At 39.0% G+C, this 16,473-nt stretch overlaps 1 protein-coding gene across 7 annotated transcripts in view; it reads left to right on the plus strand.

Moving 5' to 3' along the window:
* nbeal1 (neurobeachin-like 1) overlaps positions 1–16,374 on the plus strand; it is a 61,792-nt gene extending 45,418 nt beyond the window's left edge. For 3 of the 7 annotated variants that reach the window (XM_084424800.1, XM_084424805.1, XM_084424801.1), the window contains 23 exons: positions 74–223; positions 699–856; positions 1,002–1,126; positions 1,225–1,348; positions 2,594–2,742; positions 2,829–2,962; positions 3,136–3,249; positions 3,347–3,442; positions 3,821–3,945; positions 4,504–4,644; positions 5,124–5,254; positions 5,740–5,849; positions 6,185–6,302; positions 7,413–7,510; positions 7,948–8,064; positions 8,150–8,239; positions 9,104–9,213; positions 9,295–9,467; positions 9,646–9,740; positions 9,832–9,948; positions 10,823–10,984; positions 11,071–11,219; positions 12,337–14,147. In XM_084424800.1, coding sequence (XP_084280926.1) covers positions 74–223; positions 699–856; positions 1,002–1,126; positions 1,225–1,348; positions 2,594–2,742; positions 2,829–2,962; positions 3,136–3,249; positions 3,347–3,442; positions 3,821–3,945; positions 4,504–4,644; positions 5,124–5,254; positions 5,740–5,849; positions 6,185–6,302; positions 7,413–7,510; positions 7,948–8,064; positions 8,150–8,239; positions 9,104–9,213; positions 9,295–9,467; positions 9,646–9,740; positions 9,832–9,948; positions 10,823–10,984; positions 11,071–11,219; positions 12,337–12,607 — 3,057 coding nt within the window. In that variant the 3' untranslated portion in view covers positions 12,608–14,147. Of the gene's footprint in view, positions 1–73; positions 224–698; positions 857–1,001; positions 1,127–1,224; positions 1,349–2,593; positions 2,743–2,828; positions 2,963–3,135; positions 3,250–3,346; positions 3,443–3,820; positions 3,946–4,503; positions 4,645–5,123; positions 5,255–5,739; positions 5,850–6,184; positions 6,303–7,412; positions 7,511–7,947; positions 8,065–8,149; positions 8,240–9,103; positions 9,214–9,294; positions 9,468–9,645; positions 9,741–9,831; positions 9,949–10,822; positions 10,985–11,070; positions 11,220–12,336 lie in introns of all 7 variants that reach the window. The other 4 variants (XM_084424804.1, XM_084424806.1, XM_084424803.1 and 1 more) reach the window with 3 other exon arrangements.
* Positions 16,375–16,473: the final 99 nt, after the last annotated feature.

A 16,473-nucleotide genomic window follows, 5' to 3' on the forward strand; every position in this document is an offset into this window, starting at 1 on the left:
CTGTTTCAAGTAGCATGCTCTTCGTCGCCCCCTGTAGTTTGTATAGCTAAATTTTGTTTGTCTGTCTCGTCAGATTATCCCCTACATGAAGCAGTATGAGCTTGAGACGTTCAGTCAGGGTCATGAGAACATGGCCCTTTTTTGGAAGGACTGTTATGAGGCGTTCATGCTCAATCTGCACCGGAGGGACAGAGAGAGAGGAGAGAGCAAGATACGCTTTCAGGTACCAAAACATCTACACACACATACAAAAGTGTTTTCATGCATTTACATTCTTACTGAATTTCTATTTCAAAGAAATGCTGTTCTTTTGAACTTCCAATTTGGCAAAGAAATAGAATGTATCAGTTTCCACAAAAATGTACTGTTTGTGATAATAATCAGAAATGTTTCTTTAGCATTAAATCATCATATTAGAATGATTTCTGAAGGATCATGTGACACTGAAGACTGGAGTAATGATGCTGAAAATCACAGGAATAAATTACATTTTTAAAATGTATTCAAATAGAAAACAGTTCATTTAAATTGCAATAATATTTCACACTATTACTGTTTTTCCTGTATTTTTGATCAAATAAATGCAGCCTTTGTGAGCAGAATGGAGGCAGCGAATATTATTGCCCTTCAAATTTAATGCAGAATTGAATGGCTATCAGACATTCACAAACATTTTCATTATTCTCAAAAATCTTCAGGAGCAGTTTGTGGAACCGTTCAGTCGTCGAGGGCGTCAGGAGAACCTGAGGTACAACAGCATGCTGAAACAAATCCACACGCAAAACAGCGCCACCCTCAGGCAGTGGAGGGCAGCGCGCAGAGGACTCTTCTGTGAAAGAGGACCCTGGGTGGACAAGTGAGTGTGTAGATGTCGCAGAGTGTGCGTGCGTATACTTTTTAAGACTATTAAAATGTGGTTTTCCCAGGGTGTAACAGACTAAAAGCTATTGGCTATTTAAAAAAAAAGAAAGGTCTGTAAAGCAGCTGTTTGTGTTTGGCAGGCAGCAGAAGGACACACACTGGAAGCTCTCTAGCGCTGAGAACTACTCCCGTATGCGACTCAAACTGGTGCGAAATTACAACTTTGACCCCCACAGGGAAGCCAGTGCCTTGAGAGACAACTTGGGTAAGACATACACGCATATAAAGATGGTCACCTGGAATTTTTAATGAATCATGTGACTGCATTTGGGGAAATAACTGGTTTTGTGTGTGTTACCTCAGGTGTGCAGCACCAGCAGGTAAATGCTGAGTCACTGTTGTTAGAGGCGGTGAAGCAGGTGAAGGTCAGTGATCTGGAGGATGACATCCTGGAACTCCTGGAGGAGGATCCTGCATCGGCCAATCAGTGAGTCTCGGTTTAGATGGACAGGAGCAAAAGCCAATCACTTTTACACAATAATTGGAGATGGATATAACAAAAATAAATGTGCAATCTCATGGAAACACCTTGAAAATTGTTCTTTAATGTGTAAATGTGTTGATTTTAGATTAAAATAATTGGTACAATTAATTTGGCTCTTTGCATATAAATATCTTTGTTGCTGTTTAAACAGCTTAGTCTGTTTACATTTTGATATTAACATGTCAAGGTAGATTTCTTGCATTAATCAGTTTACTGATTTGTATGTTCACTACTGTTCAAAGATTTTTGGAAGCTCTCCAAGGCTGCATTAATAAAAACAACAACAACAACATTAACCCCCGGTTTTGCAGAAAAGGCTTAAATGGATAGTTCATCCAAAAGTGAAAATTCTGTCATAATTTACTCACCCTCAAGTTGTTCCAGACCTGTATGAGTTTCTTTCCTCTGCTGAACCCTAAAGAAGAAATTCTGAAGAATATGGGTAACCAAACAGATGATGGACCCCATTGACTTCCATAGAATGGAGAAAAAATACTATGGAAGTCAATGGTGTCCCACAACTGATTGGTTTCGTACATTCTTCAAAATATCTTCTTTTATGTTCAGCAGAAGAAAGAAACTCATACTCAAACTCATGGAACAACTTCATGTGAGTAAATCATGACAGAATTGTTGAGTGATATCCCTTTAAACCTAAGATATCTTAAAATATGTCAGTGCCATTGCTTTGTCTCAAGATGCACACCAGTAATGTTTATTTTTTATTTGATCTAAGGCACATTTATAAAAGCTCCTTAAGTATCCTAATTAAACTAAGGTCTAATCCTGGCTTAATCTAAGCCCTGTCTGTGAAACCGGGTCTATTAATGTGAAATAATATTCCAATTTAAAATAACTTTTTACTATTTGAATATAATGTAAAATGTAATTTATTCCTGTGATCAAAGCTGAATTTTCAGCATCATTAACCCTTCAGAAATCTTTCTAATATGCTGATTTGCTACTCAAGAAACAATTATTATTATTCATGTTGAAAACAGTTGAACTGCTTCATATTTTTTGTTGAAACCATGATTTTTAGGATTCTTTGATAAATTAAAAGGTCAAAAGAACAAAAATTATTTGAAATGTCTTTATTGTCAATTTATTATGTCTTTGTGGAATAAAACGATTAATTTCTTGATAAAATATCTGTGTGTGTGAACACGCTCGCTGTCATTCTCTAAGGGCTGATTCAGAAGAGGCAGGTCAGAAGGAGAAGTTGGTGATCTCAGAGGACTGCGAGCTGGTCACTGTGGTCGACGTCTATCCGGGTCGGCTTGAGCTCACCACACAACACATCTACTTTTACGACAGCAGCGCAGAGAAAGAGGAAGGTGAGGAGGAACGGTGAAAGTGCAGTGTGAAGGTCAAAGGTCGTGTATGTGAGGAAAGAGATGGTGTTGATGTTCTCCATTTTCAGGTGTAGGTCAAGACTTTAAATGGCCTCTGTCTCAGATCCGAGAGATCCACCTGCGCAGATACAACCTCCGACGCTCGGCGTTAGAGATCTTTCTCATCGACCAGACCAACTACTTCCTGAACTTCAAGAAGGAGGTCAGAAATATTTCAAGTCATCATGAAACGGAAGTTGCGATAATCTTTTCTTCTCCATTGTGATGTGTATCCAAGGGACTTGAGTTTGTCCATTGGAAATGGATTGGATGGTTGTGGTTTGCTATAGGTGGATCTGGTGTGATTGACAGGTTGTTTCTGTGTTTGATTGACAGGTGCGTAATAAAGTGTACAGCCGGATGCTGCTGCTGCGCTCTCTCTCTCTTCAGGCCACTCACTCACCGCAGGAGCTGCTCAAAGCTTCTGGACTCACACAGGTCACTGCAGACGTATGAGGCACTCTCAGTTTAGGGATTTGATGTTGTATATGTAGACTGAACGTTCAGAGCTGATTAAGTACTGACTTTCACTTCTCTCTGTCATCAGAAATGGGTGAACAGGGAGATCTCAAACTTTGACTACCTGATGCAGTTGAACACTATAGCAGGAAGGACGTATAATGATCTGGCTCAGTATCCTGTGGTGAGTGACATTTACACACACGCTCGTCATTCTGTTTCAACTGCAGTATGGTCACGTGATTTTGCCAAGTAAGACATGTTCCTGGATCAACACATTTTCTTGTATTTTCAACATTCCTGTCCGAAAATGTAGTCCTAACCCTACCCATAACTCATCCCTAAAATCAGAGGGAAATGATACGTGAATAACACTGATGTAGAAGCACCTAACTCTTGTTGTAAGCCTAAATTTGACATAAACTGCAAACTTGTCCCTCAAATCTGATTGGTTGATTGGAATGTTGTTCCAGGATAAACAACGATGCTGTACTTGGTGAAATCACTGTATGGTCACACATCAGCGTTCATTCATTACCTAAATGATCTTGCGTATTTTTAGTTCCCCTGGATCCTGTCGGATTATACGTCAGAAGAGCTGGATCTGTCAGACCCGCGTGTGTTCAGAGATCTCTCCAAACCTGTGGCAGTGCTGAACGAGAGGAATGCCAAAGCCGTCAGAGAGAAGTGTGTTTCTGTCTTACGTTTCTGTCTCTGTCTTGTTCTCTCAGTCCTATCAGATCATATTTACTAAGATAGAAATATCAGTGTTTACTGCAGGTTTCACTGTTTAATAGTGTTGTTTATATACTTAGACATGTATATATTTTAGACATGTACAGCACTTTAGCCAACTTGTGTTGGTTTTAAATGTGCTTAACAAATAAATGTTGATTGATTGACATACTATTATAGTATTTTTAATTTTTAATTTTAGTTTAAGTTTTAGTAATTTTATTATGTGCTTTGTTTTTTTATTTTGCTTTATTTTTCATTTTTATTTTAACATTTTTCTAAATATTATTTAAGTGCTGTCAAATCGATTAATCGCATCTAACTTTTTAACTTTAAGTTTTTGTTTATATAATGTGTATTAGGTTCCATTTCAGTTGTAGGGAGCTCATTTAGGAGGAAGTTTCCTATTTAGACAGTGAAGCCGCTCACTAGAGCAAATGTTTTGAAAGTCGTTTTTTTTCGCGGCAGCAATAAATGCAGTTGATAAATGTGCTTGTAAATGATCTGCAGATATGAGAGTTTTGAAGACCCCACGGGCACCATAGACCGTTTCCACTACGGCACGCACTACTCGAACGCTGCGGGAGTCATGCATTACCTCATCAGAGTCGAGCCCTTCACATCCCTGCACATCCAGCTGCAGAGCGGCAGGTCAGGCTTCTCTGCTTTTACTGCTGTTTGCCATTTTATTCATTGTCAGCATTTTTCTGTCTGTTCTCTTGTGTCTTTTGTCAACCAAATCACAACGTTTTTCTGTATACTTTGAAAAGAAAAGGTCACTGAAGTGAAATTCATTTAAAGGCCTCATATTCTAAAATCTTCCCTGAAGTCAATATACTGTTAATCAAGTTTTCAAGTACTAAAATCAGGATTGTTTTAGTTTTTCATGGACATTTTCCAGTCTCTCTCTCTCTCTCTCTCTCTCTCTCTCTCTCTCTGATCCTTAGAATTAAACAGCCTGTTTTTGCTACTGTACCTTTAAGATTGGCATCTGTAATGATTGGCCATTGATTGATTGATATTTAAACATGGGCAGTCATATGTAAATGTGTTTATGGCTTTCAAATCATATCTTCTCAAAATCCTATTTTCTATTAAATGAATAAAGTTGGTCTGATTGTCTGTGGCAGGTTTGACTGTGCTGACCGTCAGTTTCACTCCATTCCTGCGACCTGGCAGACCCTCATGGACAATCCCAACGATGTCAAAGAGCTCATCCCAGAATTCTTTTACTTCCCGGAGTTCTTGGAGAACCAGAACGGTGAGCAGAGTAAACATTTCTCAGAGAAACTTTTTTTCATTTATTCCAACACAAGCTTCCATCCCAAAATCACAAGATTGTTTGAGCTAGTGTTGCCAGTCAAGCTGGAATAGAAGAAAGCTTTTAAACCCTCCTGTTGTGTTAAAAAAACTGGGTACAACTTTTCCGTTTCCATTGGTTTCCATGCAATTTGCCAAAAATTGTCAGTGTGAAAAACACTAAAAAAGATATGACCCAACACAAAAGTTGTAACAAAATTTGTGCAGCCTTTCCAAAGCACATCTACATGTCGAAACGTGCACATGCGCATGCTAATTTCTGACAAACAATTAAGAATAAATAAATAGTTTAAACAAGTGTTTCAAGCTGTTTGAAAATTGAACACTCATTTAGAAAATAAAATGATACCTCACTTTTAAAAACTTAATTTCAACTTACTAAGTGTCATGTTTCCCTTCATCGTCTCGGTCTCTCTTTCATTGTAGGATTTGACCTGGGTCGCTTGCAGATCTCTAAAGAGAGGGTAAATGATGTCATCCTGCCTAAATGGGCCAAATCTCCCGAGGATTTCATCTACAAGCACCGCAAAGCCCTGGTGAGCCCGTTTCTGATGACCTCATCACAGCTCTTCTCCACTAACCTCAATAGAGAGCCTCCAGGGAGGGATGTGTAATTGAATACGCTCCTCTCTTATTATCCGTTTCTCTCTTCTTCTCAATTCCTGTGCTGATTCTGTCCTATTAAAGTGATGGCTTTGTGAAAGGTTACAAAACTAGAACGACAAAAGAGTCTTTCCCAGTCACCTCTTGGCTGCAGATTCCTCTCATAATGGCTGATGGCCTCAGGTCTATCCTTAGAGAAATAATGGTTTGGAAGCATAGCATGTGACCACTTTCTTGATGTGGATGTTGTGTGTGTGTGTCTGCCCAGGAATCAGAGTATGTGTCGGCCCATCTGCATGAATGGATTGATCTGATCTTTGGCTATAAACAGAGGGGCCCAGATGCAGTGGAGGCCCTTAATGTCTTCTATTACTGCACTTATGAAGGTATGAAGTTGTAATGTCGATAACAGCCTTTGCTACCAATTCTTGTGTAACAATGAGTGCGTTACAATTTTTAAACGCATGTTCTTAAACCAATTATGCGGTAGGGTAGGAGAAGAAATATATCACAAACTCTGATCCCTAGAAATATAAAAATGGGTTCTCATCTCGTGCAGCCAAAGGTCAAGTGGCACAGTTGTAGAAACTTCAAATATGAGAGGAGAATAAGTCCTGCTGACATTTTGAACTACTCTGGGGTTTTTAATGCTTTATTTAACATCACAACTCACAATATAAAAATAGACTACTCTGAGAGAAATACATGGATTTTACATCTATTTTTGTTTTTTTTAGCACAGTCTTGTAACCACACGGTTAACTTGCATTGCCAGGTCATTGATTTGCATGTAAACCGGTAAATCGAGTTATTTCAATAAACTGAGTTTTGGTAGTTATCAGCGTATTGGTGTGCATGTAAACATGCTCATTAACTTTTAGTGGATATGTTGTAATTTAATTTGATGACAGACTTAATTTTATTACAGCTACAGTTTATTAAATGTTTTAACTACCATTTCTACAGCAATAAAAATAAATAAATAATAGAAACCATAGTTGCATTGATCTAGACATGATAAAAAGGCACCATTTATGTACAAATACCACAGTTACTGTGCTAGAATGATGTTGGTGAATGAATATTGTCCTTTAAACTAATTCTTAAAATTAATAAATACTATGGCACTATATAAAATAATACTAAAATAACACCGTGGTCTTGAATTTCATACATAGCTGTGGTAGTTTCATGTCTTTTTTGTCTCTTCTCACATAACAAAATAATTTCTACATATATCCATAATTTATGCACACTTATTAATTAATTAATTTAGTAAGTAGTCATATAATAACCAAAACAATGTATTTTCACAAAAATAAAGTCCTTTCGGGTGAAATAAAACGTGTCTGTTTAACATCAGGGTCCTTATCAACCTGTTGGTGTCTATTTTGCGATAATGACTACAAATTATCACTTATGTTTATAGTGTAAACATAATTAATACAGTGCAACGTTTAAATTGAGCAAAACGAGACTGTCTCTGGCTGTTCTAGGGGCTGTTGATCTGGACGCCATCACAGATGAGAAGGAGAGGAAAGCTCTAGAAGGCATGATCAGTAACTTTGGACAGACACCGTGCCAGTTACTGAAGGTACGCCACTCCGATGCTTGTGTTATTACAAGCTCAGATGGAGGTCACTGAACATTTGCAGCATCTTTAAAGAATTAGTTCACACAAAACATTTGTCATTTACTTACCCTCACTTTGTTTTAAACTTGATTTCTGAGTAAATGATGGCAGAATTAAAAATTTTCAGTGTTAAATGGGTTTTTTACAGTATGTGAACTTACAGTATACTTACCTAAGAAAGTGCTGGGCAATACAATGTAAGTACATGGGCTAAAGTTAGGTTTAGGAGTAGGGTTCAGGGTTAGAGCCTAGTTATTACCCAGTTGTTAATACTATAATAAGTACATATTATGTACATGGGGAACAGGACTGTAAAATAAAGTGCTACCGTTAAATGCATAGCATTAGTGTACAGATGACATAAACATGACAGATGCTCTGTGTTAATGTGCATTCAGGAGCCCCATCCCGTGCGTCTCTCTCTGGAAGAGCTGGAGAAGAGGAGAACTCGTCTGGACTCCTGTCCTCTCAACATCTTTGAGCACCTCACTGAACTCAAATCATTCTTCATTGAGGTGACTGAATTAGCAGTCCTTCATTTAGGTGTTGTTCTGTTGAGTGACAGCTGTGGACTGATGGAGGTTCTTCTCTGTGTTTTAGGGTATCAGTGATAATGTGCCTCTGGTTAAAGCTGTTGTCCCTAAGAACCAATCACATTCATTTATCTCGCAGGGGAGTCCAGATACTCTGGTAAGTCTGGGCTTCATTAGCCTCGTCTTACAGACCGGTTTAAAGACGCATAACATCTGAATTGACCCTTTTATTTATTTATTTATTTATTTATTTATTTTTTTTATTTTTTTTTGATTAAGGTCCCTTGTCTTATTGTGCACATTTTATCAGTGCATGTAGTATTGCATTTACATAGTTTTATATGTAAAAAATATTTTGACTCAAATAATTTATATATCATTTAAATAAATAAAAGTAAATATGTATAATTATTTGAGTTTATTTATTAGGTAAAAGGCCATTTATTAAGTGAGATAATGTAGTGTGGGTCCTGATCACTCCAACATACATTTTTTTTATTATCCTCTCTCATTTTGGACGATTTATCAATGTACATTGTAATAAAAATAAAAATATTAAAATGTATAATAAAAATATTTGAGTCAAAGTAATTTTATATTAATAAAAATATAATTATTTTCTATTATTTTCTATGTACTGTTGGAGTCCTGATCACCCTAACAGTGTTTATTTTACAATAATGGCCATTTGCAAAATAAATGCATTGCAAATACCCAGTGGTGTAGTCTACGTGATACGCAGGTATACGCCGTATGCCCACTAGAAAAGGTCAAGGATTTGCGTATACCCACTTAAAAAAAGCGTGAGGATATGTATCAACTTAGTTTTGTGTCAGAACTTTCACACTTTCATTCATAAAGTAAGGGGGGGTAAGGGGGGGTAAGGGGGGGGGGGGTCTGGCGGTATTATATTAGAGTATACTCACTACAAAAAACTAGACTACACCACTGCAAATACCATTCCACATTGTCTTTAATACCCTTACTCTAATCATAAATAATGTGTATTTGGGTCATCAAGGTAACGCTGAGCCACAACTGCTTGATGGGAACTCATGGCTGGCTGCCCTACGACAAGAACATATCCAACTATTTCACCTTCATCAAAGACCCCACCGTAGCCAGTCCAAAGTGAGTCTCTCTGACGGTTAACCTCTCACATCCTGTTCCTAGCTTCCCTGCACTTCCTTTAAAATCTTTCTCTCTCTGTAGGACTCAGAGGTTTCTATCAGGGCCGTTCTCTCCCGGGGTTGAAGTCACCGCTCACCTGTTTGTTGTGTCTCATGACGGGAAGTTGCTCTTCAGTGGAGGCCACTGGGACAACAGCCTGAGAGTGACGTCACTTGTCAAGGGCAAAACAGTCGGGCAACATATCCGCCACATGGGTAATGGAAACTCTCTGCTTCTCTTGAACTTCCTCTTCTTCCTCTCTTTCTTTCCGCCGTTCTGTTTTTATCTCATGAATAAACGCATCCAGATTGTACGTTCTCACTTTAACCTTGAGTTGCAGGAAAGAGTTCTGCTAACTTGTGCATGTTTGTGTCTATGTTTCTGTGTCGGCAGACATCATAACGTGCCTGGCCACAGATCACTTTGGGATTCACCTGATCTCTGGCTCCAGAGACACCACCTGCATGGTGTGGCAGGTGTTACAGCAGGTGCGGATCATTTGAGTCCTCTCCTCAAATAAAGGGGGTTGTATTTCTACTGCTGTGCTGGGACTCTGTTTAACTTGGTGTGTGTGTGTAGGGAGGTGCTCCGGTGGGTCTGTCCTCTAAGCCAGTGCAGGTATTATACGGACACACAGATGAGGTTGTGAGTGTGTCTATCAGCACAGAGTTGGACATGGCAGTCTCTGGATCAAGGGTGAGACTCGTCTCTCACACAGTCACTCAAAAACACTTGCTGCGTCCCAATTCGCCTACTCATACAATGCCCTAAAAGTATGTACTGTTTTTGTGAAGAAAAGTACATACTTTTGAGTGTGTAGCTGAATAGTAGGTAAGCTTAGGGACAAACTACTTCATCATAATTGTGTTTAACGGACTGCTCTGTTTCTTAGGTACATGCATCCTGTCACTGTTTAAACTGCCCTGTCAATCATCTCGTCACAGTTAAAATCCTCCATATTCAATTTTATTTAATTTCCTATCGTATCGGAGAGAAACGCACGAGCACGTTGATCTGCCAGTCGTGTGTCTTTCATGCAGCGACTCTCCTTGTGTTTGCATAATGATGCGTTTAAAAGTTAATGACCAAGCGCATCTTTATAAAATTTGACAATTTCTGTTGCAGATGAAATATAATGTGGATAAAATTGTAGTTCTAATTGAATCTTCGTCCAATGCTCAATGGGTTGTGGGCAATATTAGCTGTGAGAGTGTGCAATGATCTGCACTTCGGTTTCTAACCAGAAATAGTCTGAATAGACCATCTGGGTATCAGTGGAATACTCATTACAACATACAATGATCTGAGACACACTAATTCTAATTTTAAATACTATTTAGGATGGATACGTGAATTGGGACGCAGCAACTGTTTACTTCTCACACCTATTCAGGATTCATAAACTTGACATCATTAGTGGCATTGTGTTAACCAATAATAATAGAGCTCATTTACATATATAATTCCTTAAAGTATTTAAAGAAATTAGCAGATTTTTTGGGCAGAAAATGGGATTTTAAGAAGGAAAAAAAAGTAGAACCATAAAAATGAAGGCATTTGTGTGTCACAGGATGGAACGGTGATGATTCACTCTGTTCGGAGAGGTCAGTACATGCGCTCTCTGCGGCCGCCGTGTGAGAGCTCTCTGCCCATGTCCATCATGCACCTGGCTGTGTCCTGGGAGGGACATCTAGTGGTGCACACCTGCATAGAGGGCAAAGCCACACTGAAGGTATCAAACATGACTCAGTTCCTCTTCTCCCCGCACATATTTTTGTGCTCATGTAAAGCGATCCTCTTTGTGTGTGGTGTCTGCAGGATAAGAACGCCCTGCACCTGTACTCAGTGAACGGGAAGCATCTGTGCAGCGCTCCTCTGAAGGAGCAGGTGACAGACATGTGTGTTTCAGGAGAACATGTTGTCATCGGCAGCGAGCAGGGCTTCCTGTCTGTCAGAGATCTGTACAGGTGAACTCATACAAGCATCAGCTTTCTAAAACCAAGCAGTTTCAGCAGTTAAAGGATTAGTTCACTTCAGAATTATTAAATGATCATTTACTCACCCCAAACGTCGTCCAAGATGTTCATGTCTGTCTTTCTTCAGTCGAAAAGAAATTAAGATTTTTAAGGAAAACATTCCAGGATTTTTCTCCATATAGTGGACTTCAATGGGGTCCAACAGTTTGAAGGTCCAAATTGTAGTTTGGCCAGCTTCAAAGGCTCTACACGATCCCAGCCGAGGAATAAGAGTCTTATCTAGCCAAACCATCGGCCATTTTGTAAAAAAAAATAAACATTTATATAAGTTTTAACCACAAATGCTCGTCTTGCTCTGCGATGCACCACTCATTACGTAATCACTTTGAAAGGTCACGCGTGACTGAGGCGGAAGTACCGACCTAGTTTACAAAGCGAACGTGCAAAGACTAAGTCAAACGCCATTTGCAAAGTAATGAATAACAGGTAAAACAACGATGTCGGACGATTTTGAAGTAGGAGGAGAAAATGAGATGAAGTTTTTCGCCCTTCCCTACCTTTTTGAACCGGAACACGCGTGACCTTTCAACGTGATTACGTAATGCGTGTCGCATCGCAGAGCTAGTGCAAGACGAGCATTTGTGGTTAAAAAGTATATAAATATAATTTTTTTTTATAAAATGAGCAATGGTTTGGCTAGATAAGACCCTTATTCCTCGGCTGGGATCGTGAAGAGTCTTTGAAGCTGCACTGAAACTGACATTTGGACCTTCAAACTGTTGGACCCCATTGAAGTCCACTATATGGAGAAAAATCCTGGAATGTTTTCCTCAAAAACCTTAATTTCTTTTCAACTGAAGAAAGAAAGACATGAACATCCTGGATGATGTGGTAAATCATCAGGAAATTTTTTATCTGAAGTGAACTAATCCTTTAAATTCCCTGAAGCCAGAAAGTAATGGCTCTTGAGTGTCATTAGGACTGTCACTAACGATTATTTTGGTAATCGAGTAATTGTGTTTATGTTTTATGATTGCTATCAGATCGTAAGCATGGCTGTTTTTTAAACGTGATCATAACCCACCCTTTCTCCTGGTTATCACGGCAGCCTGACTCTGTGTGTGTCGCCGATGGCGATGCGGGTGCCAATCAAGAGCGTGTCTGTGACCAAGGAACAATCTCACATGCTGGTGGGACTCAATGATGGCAAGCTGATCGTGGTGGGCGTCGGGAAACCCGCGGAGGTAAAAAACTCCTTCAGGAACTACATCACCCAGAGGATGGAGGGTTCGCCTCTCATGAACACACTGCGGGTGCGATCGCCCGCACGCCTGCTGCATCTCAGAGACCAGAACACGTTCAGCCATGACGTCATCTGAGACAAATACACACACTCACACACTTAGCAGGTGTCAAGTTCAGATACATGAAGTGCACATGTTTACCTAGCTATCTAAATAGGGACTATAGACTAATCTGAACCCAAAACCATAACTCCAATCTGCATTTTTAACATAATTTACGTTTTTTTTTTTTTAGACATGCCCAACAATAGTACTGTCAGATTTAGCTGATAACATCTGAACACATTTTTCAGCAATTTCATACCCAAACTATCAATCACATAAACATAACAAACATTACACACACACAGAAACATAAAAATGTAAACGTGCATTGAAACTATTGCCAATGATTTTTAACTTGAGCATTTGTTGTATAATCAGTGGTAATCGTGTAAATGTTGTTTACTTAGTTTTCTATTAGCAGTTGGAGTTGTAGCCTAACCAGAGATGATACTACTAACAATGCCAACGGCAGAAGTAATAATAAAATAACTCGTAGTGTCATGCTAATTTTAGAATCATTTTAAAAACGTAAAATCATTAGAGGAGGGTTTTGATGATTGTTTTTTTTTCTTTTTCTTTAAGGACATAATTCGATGTGCTTGATTGCATAGGTATTCATGCCAAACACTGAAGCTATTTTTTAATATTCCAAACAATGCAAAGCGTTCTCAAGGATTTCCTCTTTTAATATCAGTAGCTTGAATAGCAGCATTTGGGTTTCTGCATTAGATGAATTGATTTGTTTTGATTGGAGAATAATACAGCCAGAAAAATTCTCTACATCAGTACATAATCACAGACGCTTCTATCTACGTAAACTTGATTTCACACATCAGTGATTTCCGAAATGAAACGTAACCCAGAGCATGTACCTTTGCCGTTCTCAGCATTTCCACAAGGGGTGCTATAACGGACATTAATACAAACTGTCTTCTATGTTCACGTTTTTCATAGTGGAACACGCTTGTAGAGAATCTTTCTTAGCAAGTTTAAGTTAATCGCACTTGATTTCCTTGAATTATCACAGATCATTTGACGTTAACTCTATTTCCCCATCGATTTCTGAGGTTAGTTAAGGCAAATGAAGCCTCAGCCTCAGGCAAAAAAAATGGAACACTGAATCAGTTTGCCTTTTTCAAGTACGTGCAACAGGACCATTCGCTTGAAATGCATTCGCAAAGCATTTCTGTCTGTGTTTGCGTACTTGCATAGAGTATATTTCGGGCCTTTGGGTTTGTATACATACATAGTCAGTACATACAATTATCATTTCCTTATCTCATCTTTTTTTGAGTTGCCTCACTTGAAAAGTACCTTTTGATTTTGCACTAACCTCAAAGTGAATCCAGCACAGATGATCTCACATGCACTCATCAATCATCTTTTTCCCCCCCACTGTTCACCTCCTCTTTCCTTTTATCCTTCACTGCCCCTTCCTCTCCTCTCTCCTTTCCTCTCCGTTCCTCAGATGCGTTCTGGCCAGATTACGAGGAAACTCTGGGGCTCCAGTAAGCGTCTCACTCAGATCTCGTCTGGAGAAACAGAGTATCACACCCAAGAGCAGCCCTGACCCCGCCCCCTAAATCACAGCCTTCCCGCCTGATTGGCCCACTGCCCTGTCAATCACCCAAATCCATTGTTTCAGCTCAGAGGATGGCTCTCCTCTCTCTGAATCAATAAGAAGGAACTTTTTTAGCACCTGTATGCAAATCTGTGTGTTGTAGAGCCAGCCGTATGCATGTTCCCTCGTACATGTCGTATGTGTTGGCGTAAACGTGTAGTTGGACTGGTGCGGGCACCATCTGACTATGTGTGTCTGAATTCTGTGAAAACCCTAATGTTGACCCTCCTGACCCCGCCCTCTCTGTCTTTTTCCACCACGCCCATTTTATGTTAACCACCATTACCACACAGTCATCATCAGCATCATTACAACAATATCTGTCTATGTCCGGATATGCATTTTATGTGGTTTTTAGTTTCAGTGGCCTTTCATAGGAGATCTTTTGTATGTTCCTCGATTTGTTTTATCAGTGGACGCAGGCATTATTTATTTGCACAGTCTTGCTTTGGCACAGACCTCGACAGGTGGACGATCATTTACACCAGTATAATTCACAGTACGTGTGACGTATTCTGTTCCAATAGACCAACACATCACACACTGCTTCATTTTATAACAAAACTGATGTGTGTGGAGTGCTAAGGTTGATTATTTTATTTTTTGTGTGTGCGTGTGAATGCTCATTACTTGAATTACGATGTAGTTATTTCAATGAAGAATACAAGATTTGATTTCAATGTTGTGTATGTATATGCAGTACTACAGTTTGAGTTGTTGCACCTGCAGTTATTTTAGTTGGGATAAAACACTACAAATACAAAGTGGGAAAAGTTCGAAGGGCTTTGTGAGACAGTAAGCAATACGGTTCGTCCCTCTGATGACACTTATTGAAGCATTCCACTGGTTAAACGATGCTCCGCAGTCTTCCTAGTATCCAAACCGAGCACTACACAGGGGAGCGGGGGTACTTGTGTACCACGGGACAGCTAGAACCAATGCCGTGTAATTCGACAGTCAGGTGAGACGCTGTTTCCCCTCCTCTTTTCTATTTCTAAGCCATGCAGTCTTGGTTTACTATGCAGGTAAACTTCCAGGCCTTCTAGAGAATTCACAGTTACTGATTGACGTCTGAATTCTTGCTCCTCCATATGCAGTTTTTATTTCTTCACCGTAGGATGTGTGTTTTTGTTTCCCTTACAAAAATGTACCATAGTTTCTGGCAAAATGCCGTAGTTAATTATAGTCACAATGGTAAAACCATATGAAGTCTAAGAAGCCTTTTCCAAATGACAACATTCACATTGTGATAATAACTGAGGTATTTTGGTGGACGCTATCTTTCCCGTAGTGTTTTTTTGAAAGGGCTTAGTTTGTTTTAATTCTCATTTTCTTACACTAATGTCTTTCTGAGTGACGCAATTCATTCCTTTACTAAAGGACGGTTGTTTTGAAACGTATAAGTGATCAATTATATGAAGATACTTACTAATACCAAAACGCAGACGTCTTTATCAGGATGTTGGTTTTGTTTGGTGTGTGTTGTATGTTCTTCCATATTTGTGCTTTAGTTTGCAATGGTGCTGAAGTTTAGATTTGAAGTCTAAATCGGGATGTTGTTTGTTTTATGTCCTGTCACAAAGTGCTCCCTGATTCTGCTGGTTGCTCATATAGTTGTACCGAGAGATCTAGATTGATGCTATGATTTCTTCTTTTTTAAAATCCTGCTTTTCTTAGATTCTCAATGTCTTTTTTTCTTTTTTTTAAACCGGAGATTCCCATGGTGGCTGTTTTTATTCACATATCTCTTTATATGTATATGTGTTTTTCTTCCTTTAAACGAATGGAGTGCCTTTTTATTCTCTTTCGTCATGGACATTCGACTCCATGATCAGTGACTCAATAGCATGACCTTTCGTGACCCCTGTGGACAGCCAGACAAACTTCAGCAGCGACTCGTCCGTCATGTCAGACCTGTGACTTACTGAGCTGCTTTTATTTTAGCCGTCACTAATGGATGTGTGTGTGTATATCTGTGCTTATTTATGAATCCAGTATGAAATGTACAGCATGAATTTTATTTCTGTCTATGAATTGTATTTTTTTTTTTTTTTTTGGCACTTTCCAGGTACGGCAAATTGTAAGAGATTTGTTTTAAATGTCTCCTTGATCTGTACAGAGAAAATGCTTTGTTATACGTGAAGATTTATCATTAAAGTCCTGTTGAAAACTCTCACTGATGTTTTTAAGTTGTTTTTGAACTGAATGAGAGTGAACTGAACTGATTATTTGTGTATTTTTACAACATCATTAGAATGAGACATTGTGAATCTTT

The sequence above is a fragment of the Rutilus rutilus genome (assembly GCF_951802725.1).
Source record: "Rutilus rutilus genome assembly, chromosome: 12".
NCBI lineage: Eukaryota > Metazoa > Chordata > Actinopteri > Cypriniformes > Leuciscidae > Rutilus > Rutilus rutilus.